The sequence below is a fragment of the Scleropages formosus genome, chromosome 1, assembly GCF_900964775.1.
Source record: "Scleropages formosus chromosome 1, fSclFor1.1, whole genome shotgun sequence".
NCBI classification, from domain to species: domain Eukaryota; kingdom Metazoa; phylum Chordata; class Actinopteri; order Osteoglossiformes; family Osteoglossidae; genus Scleropages; species Scleropages formosus.
In genome coordinates, this window is record NC_041806.1 from 21,740,001 (window position 1) to 21,755,238 (window position 15,238).

A 15,238-nucleotide genomic window follows, 5' to 3' on the forward strand; every position below is an offset into this window, starting at 1 on the left:
TGGTTTTTTGTTTGGGGGCAGGAAGGTTGGGGGGGAACCCTTTGACTTATGCCTTGGGGCAATCAGGCACGGAACCCAGATCTGCTCGACACATCTCTGCCAGAAAGCACAGCTCTTCCTGAATGACTAACATGCTGTGCCGATCCGGCCGTTTCGCTCCCACAGATGCCCAGCGTAGACACTGGAGAATACTAATGCCAGGAAGCAGATTAATTAAGTTTCCTGCTGTACGGCAGCCCAATCCAGTTCATACTTTATAAGCCGTGGGCCCATTTGCAAATTGCACCGGTGAAGCAGGAGACCGGTAGATTACAATCAAATATGTCCGCTGCTGCCGATTCACCCAGAATGAAAGAGGAACAATCACACAACATCTTGGATTGCGCTTACAGAGCGAGCATGTTACCAGCGTTCGGAAGCAACGTTAAAAATTCATAGCCAAATGTGAACTCTGCCTTACCATGCCTTGAGTGATGGGGTTCCCTTCAGTCAGTTCCAGGCAGCTTTTCTGGGTATCACCATCACTAACAGGAACCTTCCTGCCGACGACAAAATCAAAACCATACAACGGGCTGACATGAAGACCCCTTCACTTTTATCTAAACCGAGAACAAAATTTTTGTCAGACCTGTCTGGAGAATCATTTGCCCAAACCTAAAAACCTAATGGGTGGCTGATGAAGTGGCCAAAGTCAGCTCCTCCAGCTGCTATATGATAGAATTTTTTTTTTTTTTTTTTACCGCAAGCAGGAAAATGCATACAACTGGCATGTTTGTGCAGCCTGCTGCCACTGAGGCCCAGTAACGGCACCGCACCTCCTGGACAGCAAACTGAGCTTTGCTCTCGTCCGTGCTCATCACGCACACATGCATCCTTCTCTCAATCTGTGCGCGGCAATGCGCTATCACAGACCCAAAGCACTGATAAGGTATACCTCAGCTCCAGATCTCATAATCTGGGTAGGAGGTGCTGGTGGGGTAGGAAGGATGTGGGGGAGGGGCAAAATGGCTGTCATTTGCCAGAGGGAAATTTTCATCATTGCTGTGTCGAGCCAGATTCAATCAGTCCCAGCCGCCACCCAGGCCCTGGCTGGGGAAATGACACGAGAAAAAGCGCTGCCGGGCCGCTGAACGGTGCCTCCGTTATTGATGGCTTTACGGGTGCAGGATTTCAATAATGCAGGCCTGTCCTTATCTTCCGACACGGCTGCTGTCGCTGTCAGCGCGGCAGGATTGGCGCGGGAGGGGAAGGGGGGGCACACAGCCCTGCTACATCTATCACACAGCCTCCTCCATCCCTCCCTGCTCCAATTAAACCACCAGGCTCCCTTTGGAAATGAAAGCACAGCAGAGCCTATTCTCATTCCCTTTGCGTGCCCCCCTCCCAGTACCCCCCTCCCAATACCCCCACCCCCGAGCCCAATCCCACCCAGCCCGGGGGAGCAAACGTGCATTGTGGAAGCGCTGCCACTGAATCACGTTCTCCACACTCATTTTCCCTACCCTCCTTGACCTTTGCAATTCAGCCAGTCGACAGTGAGAGGGAAGATTATACATCACAGGCCTTTTTGGTGGGAGGCCATTTACCCCCTGTGATGGAGGAATGGCTTTCACCGGGCACCAATAACTAATCCTGCTTAAAATGAATAAGTAGTTACCCTAATTTCCATAATGCACTTATGGTTTGTTTACAAAAAAAGCTGTGCACATGTGCAAAATCATTGTTTCAGTTTTAAATACATAAAAAATGTAGTTCTTTAAAATGGCAAGTTTTGGGTGAAGATACATTTGACAAAATTAAAAACAGTTCTTAGAATTTTTTTATATATATGCACATAAGTGTAGGAGAGCAGGTAAAACACTTAAACATGGTACTTAACCTGAACCCAGTTGCATAAAGCTTACTAAAACAAAATTACTACATAGTGGGGAAAATTCTCCTGATAGACTTATGTGTTGAAGCATTTGGCCTGCGTATTTCTAATTAAAGAGAAGTTTTTTGCCCAGGTATTTTTGCACATTTTTAACAAACTGCTGAAAATGATTTTAATCAAAGCATATCTATGTTCTGCAGTAGTTAATTATTTTGCTGCTGTAGGCCTACCTTTCTACAGGATAAACTTGTAATGATTATTAACTGGTTATAGAGTAAATATTCTTTCCTTTAATTGCTTTCTGGGATTGTGTTATGAAAACGGGACATGGAAACAGAAATCCTTAAGCACTGCATGTGTTTGTTTCCTTGGAAATAATCTGCAATTCCAGGTGTTCTCCCAGTCAGGCTGTTCCCCAACACGAGGCACTGTTCAAGAACAGAATTATCCAGGCATCCCACTTGGTCAGGAAACTTCATCTGGAGACAAGATGTGAATTCACAAAGCAGCTGAGAATTTCTCATCATCAGCGGTAATTACTTGCATTACAGGGGTGTGCCAGTGGTATGTAGGTGCAGACAAACCGTGCGCTCCTGCTGTGCCTCTTTTGAAGAAAAACTTGCCCGATAACACTGCAACTCTACCTCAGGTCCATTAATCACATTTGGAGTAATTCTCATCTCTGTCAAATGAAACTGAAACACTCCAGGTCAAAGGTGTCAAACCCTTGTTCTGGCCAGTTTGTAGGAAAATGTTGCCATATGTACTGATCTGGCATGATAAAAATCAGTACGACAGCAATACGATACCCACTGTACTAGAATTTTAGACAGAGAGAGGGGGGTAAAAAAAAAAAACAAAAAAAACTTTACTTCACTTGGGATGCCAGTGTTAATGTAAGAAACAAAATCAAATCCGAAAAAACCAAGTCATTATTCTAAAATGAATCAGTCAGTCACATCCAGCAGTAAAATCAACCATGTGTGTATATTTGAGTCCTCTCCCAAAAAGTGGGTGTGTTCCCTTTGCCCACTTAATAAAATTTATTAACCAGCATAAGTGAACAAATAGGAGGAAAGTGCAACCAACCTGTCTTCATTAATCCCACACATGTGAACCCGCTCATTGCTCATCCAACTGTGAAATGGTCCATACAGGGGTGTTGCAGAGAGCATGGCGTCCAAGCCTGGCTTCTGAAAAACAGCAAAAGGGCTTCCTGAGGACAACTTCCATGCTTAGGTATAACTCACAAATAGGGGACAACTGCCATCAATTCCTTGAACAAATGTTGACCTTTGTGTGCATGAAAAAATGAACCTGAAGTTCATGGTGACACACACTGGTGAGAGACTGGTTTAGAAATATTTATAAATTTTTAGAGTAGTATTTTATCCCACTCATACACGCTGGGGACACTCCATGTCTGAACACAGCATTGACACTCAGTCATCTTTCCCTTTGAAGACCCCTTGGGGCCAGGTGAACATTCACACACAGTACTGTACAGTAGAGGGAGGAGCAGAGGTAACTTATGGTGCAGCCAAAGTACCACAACACACCTGTTGTTTACCTGTGACCCTATTAAAAACATGCAGATTTAAAATTCAAAAGCATTTTCAGTACTCTAACCCTGGTATGTCAACGTGACTGGCATCTGTTACTTCATTACCCCTTTGTCACAATATGTTGCCTCCTTCAGTCTTTTTAAGGTTAAGTACAGAGTCAGCTAAATAAATAATAATACTGATCTTGTCCGTTCTCTCTTCCCCTCAACGCCAGCTCTCCAAGCCCTGTAGAAGTGATGCGGCCGTGTGTGGGATGCTCAATAAACACAGTAGCACAAGGTGTGCAGTTGAAGGAACGCAGTGTATGTCTGAACTCTGCCATGAGAGTGTGTGTACACGGGGGGGCAGAGAGGTCTACACCCATTCCCGCCGCTAAAAATAGTTGGCACCACAAACAAGCGGCGTCTCCCTCGCGAATCGCTGGCAAAGCGAAGACACGGAACCGGCTCCCTCACCACAGTCGTGAGTCGCCGGATCAGGCGTTGAACAAGAATGCGGGGCGTTCAAAAGGGAAAAAAAAAAAGAATGCGGGCCGATAACTAAGTGATACGGAGTGTCGCAAAAATAAAAAAAAAAACCGATTGCCTTCGGTTCAGTAGCGTTCTAGTAGTAACCCGATCTAGACAGCGCGCGGAGATCAGGGTAAATAATAATACGGACATGCTTAGACGTATGGCGTCACACACGCCTTATCGGAGCCCTTATCGGACCTGCGAAGGGCGCGCTGGGTTCGTTCCGCTCTGATCTCCGCAGTACATCGGCCCTTGAACTTCGTCTGGGCTGTGTCTACACAAACAGCCGCGGCGCAGTCGCTACCGCCTGGATTCTCCGTCTCTCGGCACCGTCGAGCCTCTCAGGAATCCTTAAAAACCATAAATCATGTGCAGCGGTATAGAAATATACGATCGGGACTCCACCTCCTTTTGTCAAATCAAATGCGGTCAATGCGCAGCGTTAGGTTGCCATTTTCAGAGCTGACACAGCAAACCGGGCCGGACTGCTCACTAATTACTAGTAGTGTTGTGTGCGCGTGTTTGTCATGCATCGGTCCATTAGACTAGTTTTCCTGTCCAGCTTAAGGTTTGTTTAACGGGAAGTGGGCAGGTCAGAGCACACGTGTCGGGCGGCTCTTAGTAGCCTCGCCATTGCAATATCTCCATGCCACTTACAGAGCTCAGGTAGCTCGGAAAGCGCGACGATAAGGTGTCAATCTGCGACTGGCACAACACAGCTAAAGAAAGCCGTAAGGGCCAGTTGTCATAAATACCCGTGACATTTACGATCCATAGATAATCATAGGTACACAAACACGCTGAACGTACCGGTAGCCTGTTACAAAAGAATATACTGGGAATTAACTGAACTGAAGCCTTTGTCCAATGCGACTTACCATACTGGGTGTGCTTAACGTTTTGCTACACAGTCCGCCGTTGTTACTGTATCAATTCAAGGTAGTAACAGCAGAAAGGGATTCGAACGCTGGCCTTTCCGGTTGCAGTAAGGAAGCCCTAACCACTACGCTACCTGTTTAATATAATTACAATGACACAAATACGGCGGACACATGTTTGCCTTGAAATTTCATTTCAATGACAATAATTGTACCATCTGCAACTGATGCGCGCAGTACCAGCTTTCAGAGCTGCGCAACTGCCAGTCGACAGCGGCCAAATTTAAAAAAAAAAAAAAAAAAAATCGCACACAACACCCGGTAATCGGGCTGCCCATAAAAACCCGGTGAAATAAATGAATAAACAAATACTTCGTGAATTGCATTCATCAAGTTTGTTGGACTAATCACGAAAAGGCCGCGCGAGGCTATGCGCTGAAGTGGGGGGGGGGGGGGACTCAAGGTTTGTGAACAGCACTAATGGGCTCCCAAGGTGAGATTTCAGCGCTCGCGCCGCGCGAGTCCCCCACACTCCTCCCCCCCCCTCACACGAGAAGCGCTGAGGGAGGAGGAGCGCGCGCTCCAGATAAGTCGGCCGTATCGGCGCGGGAGCTGCTTTTTGGCGCCCTCTCGCTTTCCGAGCTTGGCCGCCTGCCAGCTTTATCCGGCGCTCGAGCTTTAGCGGCTCTTAAAGATGCAGTGTGACGTTCTGTAATCGCAGGCGGCGGAGAGGAAAAAACCCGGATTACGGCAAAATATTACGCATGCTGAAGGCTAAAGAACGTGAAAGCCATTGTATCTACTAATTTATGGGTAAAAATCGCGAAGATAGATACACCAAATACTTAAATGTTCTTTCTATCCTTGACGAACACAATGGGCGTATCTCCCTCAATAAATACTCTTCCAGTATTTGAACCGCCGCATCCGATGCGTTTCGCTTTGTTCTCAGATCAGCTGTCATTGTCGAATGTCCTTAAGAAATCAATTAGAGCAACTGGAGAACGTAACAGAGATGCGCCTCTCCTCGGGACAGTAACACGTGGTGTCCGAAACGCGACATTGTTTATACCCTCATCATGGATTGTTCCACCTTACGCTGTTTTAACGTTCTTTATCACTGGTGGTTGGAAAGTTCTGTTAAACGCCTGTCTTCAGATGATCTCATTACACTTTCATCGGACCATTCACCTTTTTTGACTTTACAAGACATACTGAGCTTGACTCGGCCACCCAGCTCGCTGTGTAAATGCAGGGTGCGTCCCGAGGCCGCCTTTGGTATAGGCAGTCGTACGAGAGAACCGTTAAAAGAAGCGAGGCATGCCATTCGCACTTTTACACGTCAGTGGTTTTATTTTTAATCATCACGAGACTAAGCAATTTCCTCACTAAACAGAGTATTTGGATGCCTTGATTTTTTTTTTTTTACATTCACATTTATCCATTTAGCAGACGTTTTTCTCCAAAGCGACTTCTAATGAACTCTGTGTAGTGTTATCAGGCCACACACCTTATTCACTAAGATGACTTACACTGCTAGATGCACTACTTACAAATGGGTCACTCATCCATGCATCATACATCATCCATACATTAAGTTGTGCAACTAATTCTAGATTAAAGCCTACAGGCCCAGTGTTACTTTATCGACACCAATGTTAGCACTGCGGATAGGCTGAATTAGAAATGCGGACAGGTGGTGAATTTTGAGCTTTTCTAAGGCCTCGGTTAACAATTTATTAAACAACTGAGAGCAGCAAGCAACGTGAAGCAAGAGATCCACAGCAGATCAGTTTCTGCAAGGGTCACTTCCACTGGAGAAAAGAAGTGCATTCAAAAGTAGTTGCAATTCCAGCGCCCATTAATTTCTTAACATGTATGTTTCAAGCCACACAAGAAAACGGCAGAACAGTACAGCGCTAAGCGAACGAATAAACGCGTCTCACTCAGATGGTACTCAACGTATCTAGCGCTTTGCTTAATTTGCGTAGTTTGTTCGTACAACACTGAGTCAACACCATTGACCCAACCATTCTTACAGTTGTGATCCCTCTAATATTTTTTATATGTTGTGGTTCATTCGTGTTCTGGAAAGGCCTTTTCACATGGGCGTCATATGGACTTTTATCGAATCTCGGTACTTCGCTTAATGTGGCTCCTCAATTCTCCCTTTCTAAATTAAGATGATACTTAATGGTGTAATGTTAAGCCTCAGATCCTCTGCAGTAAATGTGCGACATTTCCGATGTACTGCCCTCAAACATAAAACAACGCCAAATAAAATACTTTGGACACTATTCTGGAGAGGTTATGACTGCGTTATATTTCGACCGTAACAATCGCAGCGTTCCTGCTCTCTCTATATACGAGCAAAGTGAATCACTGTGGTGACACGAACCAAAATCGACATGGAGTGAAGGGACAATGGGGCTGAGAAAAATGGACCATCCAAAATCGAGAACACAAAGGACCTTCCTCCCCATCCTTCTGCACACACGCACACCTCGGCATCTTAAGGGCAATTAAAGGCATGCACGGACGGAACAAACACAGATTTCTGCATGACCCTATCGGGAAACATATAACTCGTAATTGTTTTAACATAATGGGTATTTGCTTCATATACCTTTCATTGTCTCTTCTAGCTTTTCCGTAGACCAGAAAAAGAAATCATTTGGCTAAAGTTATGACGAGAACTGCAGTGCTGCTCTTCTTCACATCACTGAAGGACGCCGGTAAATGGGGTAAACAACACAAAGCGGAAATTAAATTAAATGTTAAAGCTTTAGCCGTGTTGATGGATATAACTAATCAACGCATGGGCTGGCAGCCTGACGGATCAAAGTGCCAATAAATAAATAAATAAATAGAAGTCTGCATATTCGGAGCAGACCGATCAGCGCTGGCCTCTCTCTCTCTCACACACACACACACACAGAGACAGAGAGAGTCAGCCGACCTTTCCCACGCGGAAGATGCAGCAGAGTTTAGCTGCACACGGACAGAACTCTACACAGAACGGAACTAAGCGAAGGAAGTCAGTCCATCGTTGGAGCCGTTCGTCGCCCTCCAGCACCGCCGTGCATTGCATTCCCGTGCTCTGCCACGCGGTGTCTGGCACAAGCTGACCTTCGACGTCCCTACCACACCACCCTCTTATTCAGCATTATAGGGAACATTCGCACACTTTTAAAACTATTTTTACTTACCACCGTGACTAACTGCTAACTCAGTCGGTGAGATTTTTATTCCTTTGGGAATCCCGTAAGATTACTGACTTAATTTGAGCTGAAATTATGTACTTGGAGAACCCAAAGCCGAGCAAGAGACAAAAAGTTCAGGCAGCACGTAGCGCAGCGTTTAGAGGTGTTTAGGTGTCATTTTTTTATCTCTAGGTTCCATTTTCGAATCCACTCCTGCTGTAGTACCCTTGAGCAGGATATTTACTCGGAACCGATACAGTAAGAATACCATTCTTTATAAATAGGCGAATCATTGTCAAGATGATTAACACTGTAAGTCACTGTGGACAAATGGGTCAGCTAAATAAAGGTTGATAATAAATCACAATAAAAAATGCTTATCGACGTAGCAAGGTGAAGTGGCAAATTAATGCAGGCAATGTGTGAGGGGTAATGGAGAGAGAGGATTATGCGTGTGTGGGCCGGGCGGGCCCGTGCCTTATTTGCATTCGCTACAAAACAGACCTCGCATTCTGTCCTTAAGAGGCGTTCAAGTCGACAGAACAAAACTAACAGCAGCATCAGGTGGCGTTTTATGACCGCGCTTCTATATACACACACACCCACACACGCGCGCACACACGAACTGTACACGAAGAAGATAATTCTCCTACAGAATAAAGCCGCAGTGCACACCCGGTTTTCAGTGCCAGTCTATCTGATGGTCCGGTATTTTACTGTACGGTTATACTGAACTATACAGTTCAATGTATAGAATATCCAGTGCAAAGGCACGGGCACAACCAGCCATACAGAGGGCTGCGCTTTAGTCAGTGACGGAAATGAAAAAAACGGCGCGTGAAGTCAAATGATTGGATAATTTCAACGGTTAAAAAACTAAAATGCATTAGTTTTATGTTAGTTGAAAGGGGGGAATCTACAAAAATTCAAAGAAATAATGGGTGTTTTGCGCACTTCAAAGTGTTCCTGTCCTGTGTTTCTGCAGTATTTCATCAGCAGTCAGGGCCTTATGACCGACTTTTGAAAATGATGTCCGATCAGAGGGTTTCTGTCTGATAGGTGCTGAGTTCAACTTCACCAGCGTGAAGTGGTGCTTAACGTGTGCTAATAACATAGATTTGAAAAGACACGTCGCAATGATGTTTTTAACGTCGTATTATCGGACTTGTGTTATATTTTGACGCATGATTTTGGAAAGGTGGTGGGTAGAACGTACTGGAACATCGAAAACTGGACAAATTGCAACGCAGAGCATAATAATTGTTAATCATAACCTATGCTAAGTGCGAATTCAGCCTAATAACACAACGCCAGCGTGGGCAGCAGCTCGTTCTCGTGGGAGCGAGCCGTGGCGCGAGGTCCTCAGATACAAAGGCATGGTGAAGAATAGAGAAATTCCGCCTTTGCAAGGCTGCCGTCCCGCAGGAACCTCGGACCAAACGCTGCGACGCACCCTCCGCGAAACGCCGCAACGCGACCCCCCCCCCCGTCCATTCCTCCACACGCCACGTGCCCTGTATGAAGTAATACAGTTTTACACTTCAACTCTTCAGCGGCCTACGTGAACGAACATGCAAATGACCGTAACAGAACCTCGGTCTTGAACTGACCTTTGAACGTACTGACTTTCCAGATCTCAGTTCTTTCCGACTGAGTTCATCTTGAAATTGTAACATTTATTTGGAACCACACATACAATTGCTAGTAGTATAAGCAATGCACTACAGACGAGTGACGAGTATTTAACATAAGGATGTGTTCATCTGCAATGTAACAAGAGACTCAAGACACCTTTGCCTCAACAATGTTGCTACTGAACAAATAGGCCACCCTATCTTTCTTTTAAGGGTTTCGGTGTTAAAGTCACAGGCCATCCTGAAAACGGCAAGCTGCTCACGCCCTCTCTGCCATCTCTCTGTTGCCTGTGATTTTACATAATCGTGATTTGAAAAGATTAGGACTGTTTGAGGACGATTGATTGTTTGGAGATAATAGCTGCTAAATCGTCCCTCTGCGTTGCAAATTAACATTTCGACATCACCCCGCAGGGATCATTGGGGAGACTGTCACAGGGAAGACTCCCAGAACAATAACCAAAAGCCATCCTCTAAGTAGATACGTTAACGACTAAAGCATTCAAATCACTTGCATGGAAATCCAAAGAAAACCGTGACCGTAAATTGGATGGCTGGTTGGTAGGATGGATAAGTATTAATTGACGGACACTTGCAGAGCATCACACCGAAGCTGCCAGTGAGCCCACCCTCCCTACGGGCTGATCATTATATTGCAAACCAATACAATATATAGGTGCTCCGTCAATCAATATTTGTCCTTTCTTTTACCATTAACAAGAAAACGAAATTAAACACGTTATGCAACGGAGAGTTTTAAATACGTCAAAGTGCACTGGAAAATATTCGGAATTCGGCGGAATTCTAGAAAGAGGCAACTTGAACCCGAGATTATATTCCGTTCGTTTTTGTAATGGGTCAGACAGTAGTTAGGAGTAGCGTCTTACAATCTGGAGGTTTTTGCTTAGAATCCCACTCCACTGATCAAAGTGTTTACACCGAATAGATGGGACTACGCTGCTGCGTAAAGGGGTACAACACTGTAAAATGAAACTTCTGAGATTTTATGTCACCTTAGATAAACACGTCAGACGAACAGTGGTTAACGACAGCTCCACATGAACCCCAAAACAACAACTAAAAGATGAGCAAGCTACCTCGTTTCAAACAAACAATGTAAAATGAACCTTGATTGCAGGAGAACACTCTCCGTAGCCTCAGATCAGGACTGTTCATTCCTCCAGGAGAAACCATGCCTGGGTGTCCAAGGAGTGAAGTGAGTAGACTTTACTAAAAATAAACAAACCTCTGGGACGGGTGGGTCCCTTAAAGACATTTTTAAAGACTATTCTTTAACTCCGCTTTTCACATTAACTTAAACGTTGCTTACTAAACGCTACTACGGCCAGCAGCTGATTTTCCTTTACTTTCACAGTTGAGGAAACGCGTTTTAAATATCATTCTTTCTGTGTTTCGCTCCAGACGGAGTAATAGAATTCTCCAACTTTGTCACACCCGACATTTTTATACCGTTGGTTTTATCTCGTTTGTTTTTCTAGGTTTTAAGTTTTTTTATTAATATATTTTATAAAGACGAAACGGGAAGGTCTTAATCATGAACCTTTTCAGAAAACTCCTTGGTGAGATAACAGTATCACGTTGAAACAAAGAAGATTAACTAATCAATGTCCGCTGAACTGTTTGTTGTCTTTACATTTCAGTGAGTGTTTCACAATGTATCCAGAGAAGGTGGAGAGTCCGGTGTCGGAGGGCAACGGGCCGCCCCTAATAATAACCATATTGGGGATGAATTGATTAGGCATCAGTCTCAGCGATCCGCTCGCTTTCAAAACGCCCCACGCACTGAAACAGCCAAAATTCCCATTGCAGAAGCACAAAAAAGATCCCCGGAAGATGTGAACACAGCACGGTTTTTTGACTATTCATGACTGAACTTTGGGAACTTTCCTTTCCGGCTGTGAAAAATGTTAGAAAATCCAAAAGGATTTTTTTCTTTCTTTGATAAGCTTTAGAATAGCCCAAAGTTTCTCGACATCTTCACAATAACACTCCCATATTAAGGACCCTATAAAACGATTGCGATTAAGCTCCTGTACCCCAAAATAATCTTCACTGACACACTTATGGTGTATTAGACAATTTCACAAAGCAAATGAGACAACGGCGCCTTTGTCCGCTCACGCGACTCCCTTACTGTAATCAAAGTAAAATACCCAACCAAGACGGCTAATGAGCTGGAAAACCCACAGATCCTGTGACTGGTTCGTAATTAGCGCTCAGTTTCCCACCCCGCGGACAACGAAAGGTCTTATTTCGACATAGGACTTAAAGCATATAAGGCACGTGAAGGTGATCGAGCCACGAGAAAGTGACACATCTCATTTCTGCTCGCTAAACTGGGATGGCGGGGTGGCGACTATAAATAATTCTTGTCAGTTCGCACCTGCAAGAGTCCGCGCGCGCGCGTCTCTCTCTCTCTGTGTGTGTATGTGTGTGTGTGTGTGTGTGTGTGTGTGTGTGTGTGTGTGCGCGCGCGCCCGCTGTAGTGGGGAGGGGTGCGTGGTGGTGGTGGTGGTGGCGGCGGCGGCGGCGGCGGGGGGGGGGTTCAACGTTTAACTCCACTGAGCGATCGCGTCTGTGCCGCAGTCCGTCTTCCGAGCTCGTTTCCCGCACCCTCCTGCCCCCTCCCTCCCTCTCTCTCCCTCCCTCCCTCCCACACGAACGCCGCGCAGACGAGCGGCTCGAGGACGTCCTTCAGAGCGGAGCCATAAATCCGCGTTTTAACGGCGCACCGTAAACAGGGCGAGGCTCGAACCTCCCGCCGAAACCTCGTGCTTTGCCCTGGAACTTCTATTCCTCCGGCGAAGGCACAGCGGCGTCACACAACCTCGCTCGTACCTACTCTGATGCCAGTAATGTCACCACATTTTAGCTGTTTTAAGTCATTAATGATTAAACGTCCTCTTTTAAGTGTCATTTCTTATGTCAGTTTTTTTCCTGCGTCTCCGGAGCTCGTCCGCTAACCTGGAAGCCCCGGCGACTCTGGAAATTACTCATTACTTACTGTTAGCGTTCCGTCAGATGAGAGTGAATCGATAAGAATCAAATGAGTCATTTATAAACCACGTGTCAATACCTTAACTACACGTATAGAAAACTCGTCGCAACTCATCTTTTTACGTGGAAAACCACTTCGTCAAAGTTGTCCGAACGTGCAGTTCAGAAGGGATTTCGAAGCGGGACCGCGCGCCGCGAATGTTTCTTCAAATCACGAATAAAATATCTGACGCGAAATATCAGGAGTCATTTGAGTCGGGCAAGGTCGCCGGGGGAGCCGCGAAACGGGAGAAATTTGGGAACGCACACTTCGGAGCGCCCGCCCGGCTCGTGGTGGGAGCCACCAACGCAGCGCCGGGGTAAAAAATGATCAAAAGCGCAAATGCAACACAGACGCGCGTAAAAACGAGCTTACCTGAAGAGAAAAGCGAAGTCCTTCAGAGTAGATCCAATGCACTGAACTTACGTTTTTTTTTTTCTTTTTTTTTTTTCCGTATTCCAAGTTTTCGACTGGAACAGTTCAAACCAGAAACAATCCTGTTAGGTACCGCAGGAGCTCAACATCCCGGTCGGAGCAACACCGAAAAACGCCCGCCCCGTCCCAGTGAGTGGACCTTTCTCTTCTTTATTCTCAGACGAAGCAAATTCGATGTATAACCAGTTTACTTTCGCGGAAAGTAACGATGAGAACACTTTTTATAGCAATCCACAGTCGCCGCGTTATTCCGACTGGAGAAAAGCGGAGAGAAACTGAGGCGGAACACAGACATCCTCGGAAATCCAGCCACGCGTTCCGTATCCACGTCGATGTGTTCTTTGGTCCTTCGGCGAGATCTTCGGCTGTGTGGTTCGAGGGGTACAGGTGGCCACGGTCCGGCTTCGACTGCGACTATCAATTGAGCCTGCTAGTGCCTCACAGCGCCATGTTGGGCTACAGCTCTCCGCGAGCACGCCGTGCCACAATACAGCTATTAGTTATATGTGTGTCTCGTGCGTCGTTTTCAAACGTATTATGTCCATTTTACGTATCCTTTCTTCTTTCCGGGTGCCGTTTGTCTGGGGGGAAATGAAAAAAACAAAAAAATTACTTCAGTTCCCTTTCGTTTCGCGTGTGTCGCTCGGCGCAGCTCGAGACACCAACCAAAGTGCTGCCGTCTCTGCCGTGCGCGCGGCGGAGAATGAGCGCCGAGCGCGAGTCGCCCCCACTCACAGATTCTACCCAGAAGGCCAGTCGGGGAACCGCAATTACCATAAACCTCCGGCGCACTTCGCTCGACGGACGTGTAAAACAAAACAACGGAGGGAGAGAGAGGTCGGGCGAGCGAGCGAGCGAGGGAAGCGAGGGAGGCGAGGGAGGGGGGCGCGAGCGGACGGGCTGGCACGTTCCGCGTCCTTCCTGCTCGCGTAAGGCAGAAATATATGTTATACTGTTAAAAATAGCGCGCACTTTTTATTGCGCACTTTGCTCGCCCTCCTTTGTCTACGCGACCGCAAAACAAATATGATTGATTGTTATTACGTCGCTGTAGCGTATCTTCAACGGATGTTCTCGGCGAAACGTAATGCTTCCACCGACTCACTCAGTATTGCATATCTCAAATAATTTTTTTTTTCCTCTCTCGGAATAAATAGAAAAACGCACAACAATGGAACAATGGCCAGGTTCCCAGTGGATAATCAGATGTGCATTCACTGCAAAAATTTTGGTAATAGTGATGGTCGATCCGGTTAATTCTCGCGCACGTTGAGAATATAGGTATTTTACGTTTTAGAAATACGTAAATGTTTTTGTTCCACGGGAAAGACCACATCAGATGCAGATGTGTGTTACACTGCCAACTTTATGCAACGCCTCCACCTTTAAGCACGCAGTAAATGACGGGCGTTTTTATGCCTTACGGGGGGATAATCGCGCACACCGTGGCCGTAATAGGATTGCCAGTACGGAGTGACAGGCAGCCCCACCCCCTCCCGCGTCCCTCCGGGAGCTGACCTGCGGGTCACAGCGCCACGCAATGCGCTTATAGCGCGGGAAGGCTTTCTGCGGGAGCTCAGAGCCCGGAACGGAGCTCAGCGGCATCGACGCGACGGCACTGTAACGAACCTCTATAATAGAGTACGTTGTGGTAAATGAGTAAACGTATATTTAAAAAATTACTATTATTATTATGGGGGCGCGATGGGTTGGACCGGGTCCTGCTCTCCAGTGGGTCTGGGGTTCGAGTCCCGCTTGGGGTGCCTTGCGACGGACTGGCGTCTCGTCCTGGGTGTCTCCCCTCCCCCTCCAACCTTACGCCCTGTGTTGCCGGGTTAGGCTCCGGCTCCCCGCGACCCCGTATGGAACAAGCGGTTTAGAAAGTGGGTGTGGGTGTGTGTATTATTATTATTATTATTATTATTGTTGTTGTTGTTTTATCATCGTGTACTTATAGGACAGATCGATAGATCAGCTCGATAGAATTTCTTACCTGGGGGAGCTGCTCGAGGTGAACCCATTAGGTGTCGTCTCTTGTCAAAGTTAACCAAACTTTACCCGAAACCTTGGTACATTTACA

General features: G+C 46.3%; 1 protein-coding gene across 2 annotated transcripts in view; it reads right to left on the bottom strand.

Annotated features, from left to right (window-relative positions):
• LOC108933117 (BCL-6 corepressor-like) overlaps positions 1-13,189 on the bottom strand; it is a 40,676-nt gene extending 27,487 nt beyond the window's left edge. For both annotated transcript variants that reach the window (XM_029256336.1, XM_018749943.2), the window contains exons 1-3: positions 13,099-13,189; positions 2,963-3,066; positions 461-539 (exon numbers count right to left, since the gene is read on the bottom strand). In XM_029256336.1, the coding sequence (XP_029112169.1) occupies positions 461-539; positions 2,963-3,048 (165 nt within the window). In that variant the 5' untranslated portion in view covers positions 3,049-3,066; positions 13,099-13,189. The remainder of the gene's footprint in view (positions 1-460; positions 540-2,962; positions 3,067-13,098) is intronic.
• Positions 13,190-15,238: the final 2,049 nt, after the last annotated feature.